This window comes from Homalodisca vitripennis, chromosome 1 (genome assembly GCF_021130785.1).
Source record: "Homalodisca vitripennis isolate AUS2020 chromosome 1, UT_GWSS_2.1, whole genome shotgun sequence".
Lineage (NCBI taxonomy): Eukaryota > Metazoa > Arthropoda > Insecta > Hemiptera > Cicadellidae > Homalodisca > Homalodisca vitripennis.
In genome coordinates, this window is record NC_060207.1 from 113,686,094 (window position 1) to 113,700,676 (window position 14,583).

The 14,583-nt window shown below is 31.8% G+C and overlaps 1 protein-coding gene across 3 annotated transcripts in view; it reads left to right on the forward strand.

Moving 5' to 3' along the window:
- Positions 1-14,583, forward strand: part of LOC124369619 (ABC transporter G family member 20-like) — a 42,054-nt gene that overhangs the window by 20,137 nt on the left and 7,334 nt on the right. For all 3 annotated transcript variants that reach the window (XM_046827671.1, XM_046827675.1, XM_046827670.1), the window contains exons 8-13: positions 2,074-2,198; positions 6,392-6,614; positions 8,358-8,538; positions 10,007-10,122; positions 10,716-10,786; positions 13,271-13,356. In XM_046827671.1, coding sequence (XP_046683627.1) covers positions 2,074-2,198; positions 6,392-6,614; positions 8,358-8,538; positions 10,007-10,122; positions 10,716-10,786; positions 13,271-13,356 — 802 coding nt within the window. The remainder of the gene's footprint in view (positions 1-2,073; positions 2,199-6,391; positions 6,615-8,357; positions 8,539-10,006; positions 10,123-10,715; positions 10,787-13,270; positions 13,357-14,583) is intronic.

Consider the following 14,583-nt stretch of genomic DNA (forward strand, 5'->3'; position numbering starts at 1 on the left):
TTTATCCAATATTTTTAACACCAGCTTAACACTTTTGTTTATAGCACTCTGAGAGTATTAATTTGAGAAGTTCCAACAATGATGTATACATTCCTGATTATACCTTCATACACTAGTATGAATTATAGCCATTTCTACTATAAAGATACTCTCCTAATTTCGTAATTCTCAACTATTATGCTCAAATTACAGGATTAATTTGTATTTAAGTAACTACCTTTTTTCATGAGCTGTAGAATAAGTTTTCCTGTGTTAGAAATATGTTATAGGTGAAAGAGGTAGTGAAGGGTTAATAATATCTAATGTACCACAATCCCGTCCCAGGGGACTATGAGAGTCGGCCCAGAGGAAGGATTGGCAATCCATAGATTATCAGGCCGTCACCGCTATCTCACAAACAAAAATAACGAGTCGTTACTGTAATAAATCAGTGTATTAAAACTAACTGGAATTTCCTAACCACAAAATAAATATTGCTATTTAATCAGTGTTCTCAAGATTACCAGAAGAAATCCATTACTCACTTTAAGGCGTTTTTATATAATATGGTATGCACTCTATATTTTATTATTATGCCTTATTAAATAATTGTAAGTACACAAAACATTACAAGTAATAATATTATTATTTTGACATGAATTTAATGCGCATTATTTTTAAGCATAAATACTTGCAAATAATAAGGTTTTTCTTCATCCTTTTGTGTATATCATAGATTATATTAGTTTGGTTTTTATTTGGAATGTTAACTGAGATGGTTAATATAGAGCAGAATGTATTTTTTCGTACGCATTTATTTATCGTTATCTATATTCGTCAAGATCTGATTTCATTTTGATAAATTATCCGAAACTTAATATTTTATAAAATAAATTAACTAATGTTCCACTTTTAATTCATTTCAATTACACGAAAGCTCCTCCAAAGACCACCGTATATTTTTGTATCCTTGTCCATACAAGGATACAAAAAAAGGCCCATGCCAAACACTATTTGAATCAAGGTGGGCACACTACACTCAGTTGCAGTTACATAAATATGCCCGCCTCTATTAATTATACCACCAAATGTCAACTAAAGAGTTTTAATCGTTTCCTGCAAGCAGAAAGAGATAGTGAAACAGAAAACCACCGTAGAATGTGCCGTGCTAACAGTGAACACATTATGAGTGATGATGGAATTGTACTTGAGTAATGTAGAAAGCCAAAGATGATGATTGACATCCACAAAAATCGCCGAATGGATTTAGCTTTGACATTTCTCAAACTGATTTCTTGAATACGTCGAACTTTTGATGACGACCCTTATATTGCCTATTAAGGAAAGCTACACTTATATTAATTATACGTATCGTTTCGACATCAGAAACACGTCGACCACAAAAAAGCGCATTCATTGTCTAGTTTCCCAGCAGCCAAGCAGTGTAATCTAGATGAAGGAGTGTTCTCATTGAATTACCAGTACCACAACGATGTATTAGACATGATCCCAAAGCACTGTGGAATAACCGAGTTTTCTACATATAACGTACTTATGTTGGGAAGGTTGATTCAATGTGAATGTTGAATTTAGCATCCATTTTACCTTCCACTCAGTGAAGTGTCAGACGTTAGTTCTGGAATCTGAAATTCACGTTCGTCTCATTTTCAAACTACCTACCTATTTGCATCGTTTTGACATCACAGACACTAGAACAAAAAAGAGCTCTTTCTGTTTTTCCAGCAGCCAACCTGTGTTATCTAGATGAAAGTGTTTTTAACTTCTCATGTTCTCATCAGATACACCGTTTTTGGATCTCTTCAGACGAACATGTAATTCAGGTTCCAGGACCAAATCTATGACAGTGTCGGATTTAAGACGCTGCATTGAGTGGAAGGTTCAATGGAGCTAAACTCAACTTCGCACTGTATCTACTCTTGACACCATCGCTACATAATGTGTATTAAAATATTATAAATTATTTATAATTCTGTAACTAAATAAATAGTTGAATGCTTCACATTTTCTTCCTTTGTCTATATTCCAACTGCATTGGGCTTTTACTAACCTTAGGTTTTGTTTTATGTTGATTAGGAACATATTCCTGAGAACCATAAAGAAGTAAGATCTTCTTTGTTTGACTCCACCACGTTCTGGAATTCCGATCGGTTCATCGCTCAATTACTCAAAAACATTAAATGGTACCGCACAAATTTACAGTAAGTAGAATGTTATTAAGAATTCTGGTACATCTAAGATACACCAATACGATACAAAATAAAACACATAAAAAACTCAACTTGCAGGGTTTCCTAAGGTCAACTACAGACATTGATATCAAGCGAAATAATTAAAGTAAGCGTTTGTTTTACAATATATTGCCTTTACAATACTCTAGACATGATTCAGGATTTGTATGGCCTTTCGTCCTCGACTAGGACTAATAAAGTCCGCTTGCCATAATATTGCTTCATTCTAATTTTATAACTTCTCAGTCCAGAACTTATGGACGGTTAAGGATGCATACAATTATTAGAAAATATGATTATTGTTATATAGAACGTCATGGATGGCGAAAATGCATTTTGTTGCTTTTCCTTTTGTGGACAACATGGTGGGAGAAGGTAACATAGTGAGAGCGTCGCACGGGAAAACGACTGTGTCTCAGTAAGTGTATGATATATAGCCATAGCCGATTATCATTAAAGTAATATAAATCATAAAATTACGCACTGCGGTTGAGGCCGCTCTACTAATCTTAAAAGAACTAAATCGAAAAATAACCGTAATCTTCTTATTATATTGTATAAGTTTCTGTCTTATAGGAATTCTCTATCGACAAAGTGGTTAATTTCAGTTGTTGGTCTGATAATTTTTTAATTGAACACGAAAGGCCTGACACTACTAAAAACTTTATTATTCGTATTCGAGTATTTGTTTTTAAATTAATTAATAGTTCTTATTGTTATTAGTAACAATGATAGTAAAAATCGTAGTTATTATTTAAAAGAGGAAATTTACCTAGCTCATTATTATTTGAAAATCGCATAGTAACATAATACGAGTATAATCAAAGTTGATGCAGTCCTTCTCCTTCATGCCTTCTTTTATAAGCTACAGATTTAAGGCAATATAGTTTTTATCATGAAATATAATCCAAGCACATGCTCATTTTTATTTTTATTTTCTGTTGTTCAGGAAAAGTTATAGTTATTAACAAACGTTACACCTGCCTATCTATAGACTCTATTTTACCTTACTCAAAAGTAAAACTAAATTAAACAGGATTGACTGTTCCTATATTTTAAATCGAATGCACCTTCTGAGTAAGTGGTGTTATATACAGTAAAGTTCTTAGTAATCAACATTATCATTAAAATTCCATTAATTGTTTTATAATGGTATATTGAATTACCCTATTAAATAAAATTAAAGCCTTTTAATGTATTAATTTACCATGAAAGCGTAAAACCTGAGTATACGTGACGTAGTTTTTAGATTAATATAATAAAATAATTGCACACGTAATATCATTAAATGCTTACATTAGTTTTTTTAATGTATTCATTTGTGCGATAAAATTGTATTTTAAGTAACATTTTGATGTCTTCAAGTTCGTTTTTATTCTTAGTGTCTGTAGTGAATTTAGACGAGGATATTGTTTATCAGATGATTTGTTGATTATTTTTAAAGTTTTACAATTTATTTGCAAAAGCCAAAAATAGTATTATACTTTTTTGGCTAGTCATGCATGCGATTTCTTTATCAGTGGTTCTGGCAGTATTAGTAAGGAGTGTAATTTACTTTTCTTATAGATATAAAATCCATATTCAATTAAATTCAAATCTAGCTACTGCAAGCGTTTAACCCAAAATAAAGTTGAGCTTTGCATCACACAATGTGCAATTGAAAGTAGTATGATATGCAAAGTTAACATTCAGTACCAACAATTGCTGCAGGTGTTAAAAGGAAATTGATATCTACTTTCATTGCACGATCTCCCCTTTTTATAGTTGACTTCGAATAAAGAGGTTCAATTTGATACGTGTTAAATTCGGTTCCTCAAGTGGACGATGTCGTAGCCTAATTGTGAATTGATCTTGTAGTAGCTATGTGGCTGGTTGAAACACTAAACACTGAAGTGTTGGAAAGTGCTTGAGAATTAGAAACCAAACCTCTGCTGCTAAATGGCATGCAAAAATTCCAGGCAAGGCAAATTCCAGGCAAGTCTGTTACAAATCCTTTATGTATTCCCAACACGAATACGTCTGTGTGGGCTGTGCAATACAATATATTTTCTATATGTTCATTTTCAGTTGAAGTAATTTCTTTCACGTGGTAAAATAAAAGGCAATCTGCTTCACTATAATTGCTTAAAAGCCTTAATATTACGATAATCATATATTATTTTTTCTTCCTTTCTAGAGTATTCACTTTTATCATCGAAACAACCGGCGATAAAAAATACTCTTTCAGAGGAAATTTGTAAGTGATTCAATATGTAATTTTTAACATATTCTGAAAGCAAACTTATGTTTTCGGTTACATCAAGGAATAACCACTATTTTATAGATTCTGTTGGTTTCTTTATTTTAACAATTCAATGGATGTTGTTACCTAATGAGGTGATTTCCACAAGCTTTTTAATCGCTTTATAATTATTTATACAACTTCCTATATCAATTTATTTATTATAAACGGTGAATAGCCTCATTTTGAACTGTTTTGTAGTTTGAATCGTTTCCACTTCCTTAAAAGGATTACCTTACTTTTACATGCAATTTAATATTATAAAAACCCACAAAAATAGTAGAAATCAAATATTATCACCAACATTTAAAAGATCTTTAATGTAAGGACACTGCTTTGGGATTTTTGGCTTTATTCTACTCTTAACAATAAAGTAAACATAAAACTACAATCAGTATGTGTTTCACTTTTATTAAAACCTTTTTGAGCTTTTATACTAAATATATTAAAATATTATGAAATAAAATATTTATGGACCTATTTTGTAAATAAACATAATGATATACTATTAAATACTTTAGAATAACTCAGTTTTATGGATAAAATATAAGTTAAATATTGCAAACAATACACTTTGTTACCTTTTACTTATTTCGCATATAAACGCATTTATTTTACACAATTATATATCATAAAATTTGCACTAACCACCAAAACATACATACCTTCAGTTTTCCAAGCACCGCCCCCGCCATGCTTGTAGTCGACCACCCCGGAAATCGACGAAATGAAGCGCCATCTCTGTGGCCATAATTATAACAATAATCAGTAATCATATTTTTTAATAAGGCAATTTTAGTTTAACAGTTTACTTAACGTAAAACTGGCCCTTAATCTGAATAATCAAAATGAAATCTGTTAAACTCGAATGTATTGAAATATGAGTATTTAAAATCATAATTTATTTGATGATTTATGTAATTAGTGAATAATTAAGGCACAGTACCATTTAAATACTATAAACATTTATGGGTATTCAGAACGCGAAATATAAATTTTGAAGTTTATACTATTAATGTTTTTAATAATGAACGCAATCTGTATTTTCGGTGTCATTTTCATAGTAGCAGGAGGATACTTCAAAATATCGTATTTATAAAATGTTTTAAGCAAAACTCTTAAGATGATTTTAGTTTAACATTTAAGAAATTTATATATGTAATAACATTGTTTCCCTGCGAGGGTTAACACATTTTCAAAACTAAAGATAAATGTTTAATGCAGGAAGAGTTAATTCCACACAAAACATGCATTTGGTAAATTCGATATTTAGAAATATTTTCAAGCTACATCCAACATGTAATATGTTTCTTTCGGGCATCAATCTAGAACCTTATTTCATTTATATGCTCTGATTACAAAAAATACCATTTGTTACTTCAGACGTATGCATTCTCTCTTCGGTTCCTTTATCACCTTTGAATGTGTCTTCGGTTTTTAACTGTCCAAACTTTTTATTATCGAATTAAAAGTGACTAATGCTAAATATTAATTCGTTGTTTTTATGTTTCTTTTGTGAAAACATTTGCTCTTCATGTTTTAGCATTTTACCAAGCAAAGCATAGTATTAGAGGTAACAATTTGTTAAATTAATCTTCAGTTTAACGTTCACAACCTAAGGTATTGTCTAATGTTGTAGTTGAATTATTATTACATAACACCTTTCTATCTCTTCATTCAAATTGATCAAATAGGTTTAATTTTGTTTAACTAAACTAGAACTGTTCTTACTTTTAGTCCACGGGATATTTATAATAAATTTTTTAGTTTGTTGAAACGAGTATTTTCTTTACAATTAACCACTTATCATGAATTATTGTCCTATTTTCGGATAATGTTCTCACTCTATTGTAAACTAATCAAACTTATTATCATGTTCCAGTATACTGGCAGTTCTTATCTTTCTACCACCAGCTATAGCTTTCATAATCCAGTTCCAGCTAAACAACAATATTTTAGATAACCTGTCTCTTGCGGTCGTGTCACCCGAGCTCCCCGAGGGGCAAGCCACCTGCTCTACCCTCCAGCGAACAGGATGTAACAGCGGTGGCCGTCCTTTCACCTGCAGATTCATAGACTTCCTCACCAACTCTTCATTAGGCATTGTGAGCTTCAGTTGAATTTTCTACATGATCTATTTAATGTCATGAATATTCTAATATTATTTATGTGTTGTGAATGATTCGTAGTATTAATGTGGAATTATTATTTAGAGAAGCGCATGCAGCTTTTCTAAAGTGATTTTAATAAACTGGTTATCTTGATAAAATCGTATACAGGTTGAAGAGAAAATAAAACCAGTCCTCCATTGTTTATTACGGATTCTTCTTTATTTATCAAGAAAACGCTTTGATAAATACTTCTGAATCAACCGGATCTATTGATATATTAAAAGTTTTCGGTAAATGCCCGTGAAGGGTAGACCACACCTCAAAATTCATTAAGAAAGGTTTAAATACGTAGCTTGAAATGTAAATAAGGACGAAAGTTTAATCCCAGGAATTCATCTTCGTTTCTTTGCTATGTATTTGAGAGAAACGGTCAACTTGGCATATTAAAATATTAATTGCCATTAAAAATATCTTAAAATTCCAAATAGTATAAATAATTTTTTTACTAGCAAGTATTTTAATCAAAGTACCGTTCTAACCCATTAAATAAGTGTTCATAACTGTTGTAAAAGTAAATCGTAGATTGATTGCAGTTTATGTGTTATAAATAATCATTTGTTGATATAAGTTTGTATTTTAATTAGACATCAAAATTGTTTACAACTCTGAGTTTCTGCTCTGTATGTGCATCATTCATATCCTCTTACAGTTTTACATTCTATAACATCCAGTACCTGCTTTAGTTTAGTCTTCTTAATTCTTGTTTTAAGTTGGAGAGGCTACGATAGTTATTCGCTGATAGCTTATCTAAGGCTCCACTTTTATGATGGGACTAAAGCTTTAAACTGCTTTACAAATAGGAATGTTTCTCAAATTCCTAAATACTCGTAATGTTGTGTCTAAATACCGATAAATTGTAAAAAATTACAATTAACTATTAGTGCTGATTATTTATAATTTATGCTCAATGCAGAGTTCTTTATTCATAAGCATATTCAAGTGCTGATTCGTGTTCTCTCAGTAGTCCAACTGATCATAGTCCAGACAGATTAAAGACTGGATTCTCCTTGAAAAGTTTTAATGGTGACATTTTTATGAACAATTCCAAAATATCCTGAACTTCTTCAAACCAGTGAAGTCTGGTAAATAACTTTCGAATTAGAATGGGGAGGAGTTGTAAGGAGGATTGGCTCAATAGTCCTATTATTATAGATGGAATACTGCACTTTTATATTATTTGCGTGCTTCTTCTTAGGTTTGGTTAACTCGATGTTGAAGGGAATATTGTGAGCTTCAACGTAAGATCTGAAGTTGTTAAATTGTAATTCTAAGTCGTTAAGGGTGTTAGCATCCAAATAGTTATAACCAACATTTAACCGTTTCCATTTTCCTTTTTTAGCATATGATAGTATCTTAATTTTATAACTAAAGTATAATAATAAATCAATTCGTTCCATCCAGCAAACTTAACTAAATATTTCAACTTAATCTCTAATGTACGAGTGTTTCCAATACCCTCTACTTGAGCCTGGTGTAAAAACGCCTAACCTAAAATCTTTACACATGAATGAAAACCATTCAACTTGAGATCAGTTTCATCAACAAAACATTTTATTTTTATTTTATTTTTTTCAATCGAACAATACTGCTGGTTTTAAACATAAATAATCAGTGATTTTCTATTAGTGTTTATTACTGCATTACTAGAGTAAAAACACAATATTCTTCTGTTACCAGGTTGTCTACGATGATCTTAAAGAAGCAAGGATGGCAGCAAGGAAGAACAAAGTTTGGGGTGTTCTACATTTTAATGAGATGTATACGGACGCCCTTACGGACCGTATAAACTTTGATCTTTTTTCTAATAATAACACTGTTGTGAACGCCAGTTTTATTGATGTATATATGGATATGTCAAGTAAGTCAACAAGGATATTCAAAAAGGTTATATACTATTTTTCTTCATATACTTCCAGCTGCAAGGGTATTGTTTTTGTGGAAAATGTGTTTTTTAAGTTGTATTAGAAGTTTATATTCGGGTCCTTTTATATTAAGATATTAGTTTTCTGATAATTTAATTTACATGTGTAATTAAGTAGAATGAAGTTTAACTTACTTAAGTTTTATTGCTTTTATTTATTATTGCTTATGAATGAACCTTTGACTAAAAATGACCTTGATTTTGCAGATCACTTAATAAGAAAGGGTTTTAATCTTTCTTACTGAAATTTATATGAGTATAATACATTTATATAAATGAGCCACATTTAATTATTTATAGCCACATTTACTTATTCACACTAATGTTATGCGCGCAAACACATGCACGCACTCACACGCACACATAAAACATTATGAGGTGTTCTCATAACGTCATATCAGGTGCAAAATTGAGTGCGGAACGATATTTTAGACATGATTCAAAAGAACAGCGATCGATTTTAGACGCTCCAGGTAAAATGGAGCTAAAAATCAACATTCCCATTGAATCGACCCTGAAATAACAGTTTTCTTACTAACAAGTATGTTTTGTCATATAACAGATCAGGTTTTATCCTCTATCGAGTTATACATTAATAGGAAGTTCTACTTACTAATCGTCTCTACTTCATATCACTGGTTACTTACCATTGTGAAATACCATTGGTACTTTAGTTTTTAGTGTCTCATTCATTTTATACAGTTGGTGAATTCATGGACCATCTTACTGGTTTCAATGTGCGATAGAACAGGGGCGTTGACTTCCGAAGTGATTTTTTATTATATATTAATTTTACTACTTGACTACTTTTATTGTTAACTAATTTGATACTGTTTACGATATTTTAAAAAATTGAATCGTTAGCTTAAGACATTTTATTATTTTAATGAATATAGAATTATTATTATGTGACGTTAATGTTAACTATGCAATGTTAAAAAATTGTTTGTGGCCATAAAAAGTACATTGTTATTATTATTATTATTATTATTACTTAGTATCTTATGCATACGAAACTACTTAATTTAGACTGACACAACTAGAAAACAAACAGTAAAACATTTTTATTATATCATTCACCATGATATTTTATAACACTTGGAGAAGAACTTCTTTCAAAAGAAATGAGTTTTCAGATTACAAGATATAATTACAAGTGTTTCTAAGTGCTTATAAAGAACCTTGTAATAATAAAATGTGTGACAATTCCAAGCCATCTTGGATTTTCTTCTGCAACTATTAACAATATACAGAGAATATATAACAATCCTGGTAAGATTAAATATAAGACATTAGTAATCACAAATTAATCAGAAGTAACATTTTCAACACAAAAATATATGGTTAAATACTAATATGTTGATATTTAAAGCAGAATAATTTATAACATAAATATTTGTTTTAGACATGTTGATCAGTACCGCTTTAATAACAGAAATGTTTGAAGATGTGAGATCTATGATTCAAGGGATGTTAGAAGAATGTGGTTTAAACCCAAAAATATTTGATATACCTCTACAGGTGAGACTAATTCTTATTTATTTCATTGAAGCCAAACTGTAAACTCTACTCCTTCTCAGCTTTGGGTTACTGACACACTGTAATTTTTCTTCCGTATTCGAACTGAGTAGTAGGTTAGTGTATCTCTAGTAACCTTTTGTACCTAATAAAAACTGTGCAGGCACCTTAAAACAACTTTGAAAGTTGAAAAACTTATACGTCATTCGTATTTTAATATTCTCGTAGTAATGGATTGTAATGAGTTTAAACAAAATAAACAGCACCTATTTGTATATTGTATACACTCGTATCTATGCGGTATTATTAACCTTAGGACTTATGGTAGAAACCCCATGGTAACGACAATATAGCCATTATCCCAACACTTGTAATACAGTTTAGCAATTTTCTTCACTGTCTCAAGCTGTTAAATACATTAAAATATATGCATCGTCTATATATAATTATTTTTATGGCAATATACTTAATTCCATGTATTTAGGCTATGTAACAGCTAAAACTGCGTAATCGTAATTTTCTTAACGTTTTCCATTTTTTTATAGATTTGATCTTTCCCTTCTTGATGTTAAAATCTTTCAACTTTCCTTTTACAGAAAATGCCACCTGTATATGGCTCTAACAATCCAACCTTTCTGGAGTTTGCAATTCCAGGCATTTTGTGCGCGTAAGTACAAATACAAAATAAAAATAACGTAAGTAAGAAATATTTAAAAAGTTCATAAGCATAGTTTGTCTTTATTGTACTATCACTAGTATAAACAAATTCAACATTTTCCAATATATAATTTTTATTCTGTGCAAGGCCTTTCTGAATCAAAGATTCCATCATCAGCACTTCATGAAGTGCCTGATGATGGAATCTTTGATTCAGAAAGGCCTTGCACAGAATAAAAATTATATATTGGAAAATGTTGAATTTGTTTATACTAGTGATAGTACAATAAACCCTTTTTTCCAATGCTCCAAGATTCTACATAGTTTGTCTTATTTAAAAACTGTATCTGTAATACATATTACATCACTGAACTCATAAAAGTTCAGTGTTCTAAATCCTAGTACTATTGCTCATCTGTTCATAATACTTATAACTATCCTTTTTCACGAAAATGTCCAATTTATTGTAGGAACAGTTATACCATACAATCACTATTATTCCATATTTTTAATCACTGCTTCTGTGATCCAAATTCACGGACCGGGTGCAACAGCGAATTGGTTGTACATAAAAAGTGTTGTCTATTCGCAATAATTTCGCATAATGATTGTTCAGTAATTTTTATTATGCCTGTCTCCGTTTTACATAGCAAAATGTTTAAATAACTTTCCAAATACATACCCAGACAAAACATTCTTTTAAACATTCTTCCAATATGTTAAGCTTTTAAACATGCTCAGTAAATGTCCAATATTGGAAATTGTTATTCTGTACAAATTGGGGACTGTGTTACGGTACTAACGTTATGATTCAATTTTATGTTTTATGCGCATTTTTGTAAACACAAAAGCAATGTCTTTTTCCCATCCCCCAACAAGAGTGCGCGCGCGCACGTTTGTGTGTGTGTGTGTGTGTGTGTGTGTGTGTGTGTTCAATGTTTTTTTATCCAATAATTTAGAAATATGTTTTTACAAACACCAGAAAAACTTCCTCTTGCAACCATGTAACACTTAGTCAGTCAATTTCTTGATGGGGAATCAAATATATATATACCGGGTGGGGCAGAGTGGACTCCCTGATTTGATCGGTTAACTGTATAAAAACCATACAAGATTATTACAAAAGCTTTTTATTTCTGAAATCTACATACAATGCCATTTATTTTTATTAAGTTTTAAAAATGATATCGTCCAGGTGACGACCTTGACGAGCGATGCACATATCCAGCCGTTCAATGAAGTTTTCAAATCTCTACGCAGCATATCTGGCGTTTATTCCAGTGATAACATCAACAATTGCTTCCTTAAGGGCTTCCAAGGTCCTTGGTCGAACTTTGTAAACCTCAGATTTGAGGTAACCCCAAAAAAAAATAATCGCATGGGCTTAGATTGGTGGAGCGAGGGGGCCATGAAACATCCCCTCGTAATGAGATCAAGCGGCCGGGAAACTGTTCTTGCAGAAGTTGGCGAGAGCGACAGGCGGTATGAGCGTGGCACCATCCTGTTGAAACCAAAAGGCTTCCATATTATTTTCCTCACCATACTCTTCAATTCTGGGGAAGAAAATTTTCTCCAACATCTCACAATAGCGTACAGCGTCCACAGTAACGGTTGCACCTTCCGATTCAAAAAAGTAGGGGCCAATTATCCCTATGGAGGACACAGCACACAACACAGTCACTTTTGGTGAATGAAGAGGTTTTGATGAAGAGTTCGTGGGTTTTCAGCTGCCCAGTAACGAAAGTTTTGCTTATTTACTGTGCCCAAGAGGTGAAATTGTGCCTCATCACTAGACCACAGAATAGTGCCGGGTTGTAAAGAAGCCAGTATTGCATTGCAAGCATCTGTACGTTTAACAAAATCTGCTGGCATCAATTCTTGAACAACCATCATCTTATACGGGTGTAAATGAAGGTCTGAGTGTAAAATTCGCCTCACCGTTCTTTCCAAGAGCAGCAGCATGTTTCCGCGCAGAGCGCGATGGAGATTGTTCAATAGACGCTCTCACCGCCATTATGTTCTCTGGTGTCCTCACACTCTTTAGTTGTCCGACTGGTTTTCTAGGCAGTGGAGATCCTGTCGCCCATACACTTTTAATCTATTTCCTTATGGTTTTAGCATCAGGAACACTATCATGACGATTCAAACCAAACCGTCTACGAAATGCACGCTGGGTCGCCACCACACTATCCTTATTTTTAAAGAACGTTTCGACTACAAAACCACGATGCTCGCCAGTCCACGGCATGGTGACTACTAAAAATGGCGTCTTTCCCCCCACCAAATGAAACCACTCCGACTCCGCTAACTCGCGCGCGCGCTCTTCGGCGACTGATTGAAACTAGGGAGTCCACTCTGCCCCACCCTGTATGTATATATATATATGTATATATATATATATATATATAATTTTGCTTTCAATTCTAGATATATTTAATTTAAATTGTGCATATAATCAAACTTTTTATCAAATGTCTTTCAATACCTTTTACAGGGTATCATTTTGCATGCCTGTAATCTATGGAATAGGAGCCATAATGTTTGAGAGAGCTATAGGACTGGAAAGAAGTTTTGTAGCAGGTAAAAATAAAATATAACTTGTTGTATATCACATAATATACATTTTATTTATAAACATATTACAAGGCTATTGTAATAAAAGGTATTAACATGAAGAAAACTTCTTAGTTTAACAGTCTCTTTATATTTACCGTTATCAAACAAGTTCAAAAATATATAAAAGCACAAAAACATGTATTAACCAAATAAATAGCTAAGAACTATAAATACAAGTATACTATTTAATTATATTTTGAAACATAAATATAAATTCCAGAAGGCTCTGTTGTATAGCCAAGAACTGGTGATAGGTATGCTGAAACAACTTCAAACTGGGTACAAAAATATATCTTTTAAATACTTTTACAAGTTTATTGGGCAGTTTAGTAAAAACTTTCCTTCCATTATGGTGGCAGTTTAAAACTTCGTAATTTGTGGACCTACAGAAAAAACTACAACTTTTTGAAATAACATCTTATAACATTTCCTTTACTGTTTGTTATAAATATTGTTTCATATCTTTAAAGGTTTTGGAATTATTGAATACTTATAAATTCCATGAGAATAAATTAATATTTCGGCTGTTAAAAAAATCTACCTACTTCTTCCAACTGAACCGGAAGGACTACTTTAAATGTGTGTGAAGACGTTTCAGAGATAAGTGATGGTCTCAGAAGGATATTTCTATATCCGGAATATTACTGAATCATTACTCTTAAAACTAATGGATGTAAGTCATTCAATAGGAGAACAAAACATTTTTAATAAGCACTTATGAGAAAAAATAATTTTCTATGCACAGTATCAAATCAAAGTATTTAGTTTAGTAGTTGTTAAGATTTTAGTAGATATTATATATAACAGTCACTGCTCACTGATGTGGAGCTTTAGAATTGGTGTTGTTCACTGGTATCGAGCTTTAGAATTGGTGATTATACTTGGTTTTTCGTGTATTGTCTCTGAAATTGTTAAAATATTTTGTGCAAAGCTTGCTGTTATTTAATTTAGTATATTATGAAACTCCAATATAACCAGCTGTTGACTCTATAAGATGTAACGTTTCAATTTGATAACACAATTGTTACTAATTCTCTACTATGAGAGCATTAAATTCCAAGCAATACTTTCATTCAGTGGTTTACCAGACATAATAAGTTGTTCGAAAATGGCTTCCATAGAGAGGATGAAATATCTAAAGATTTGAACTCTTCTACCGATCTATGGGGTGGTGTTAAATACACAACATTG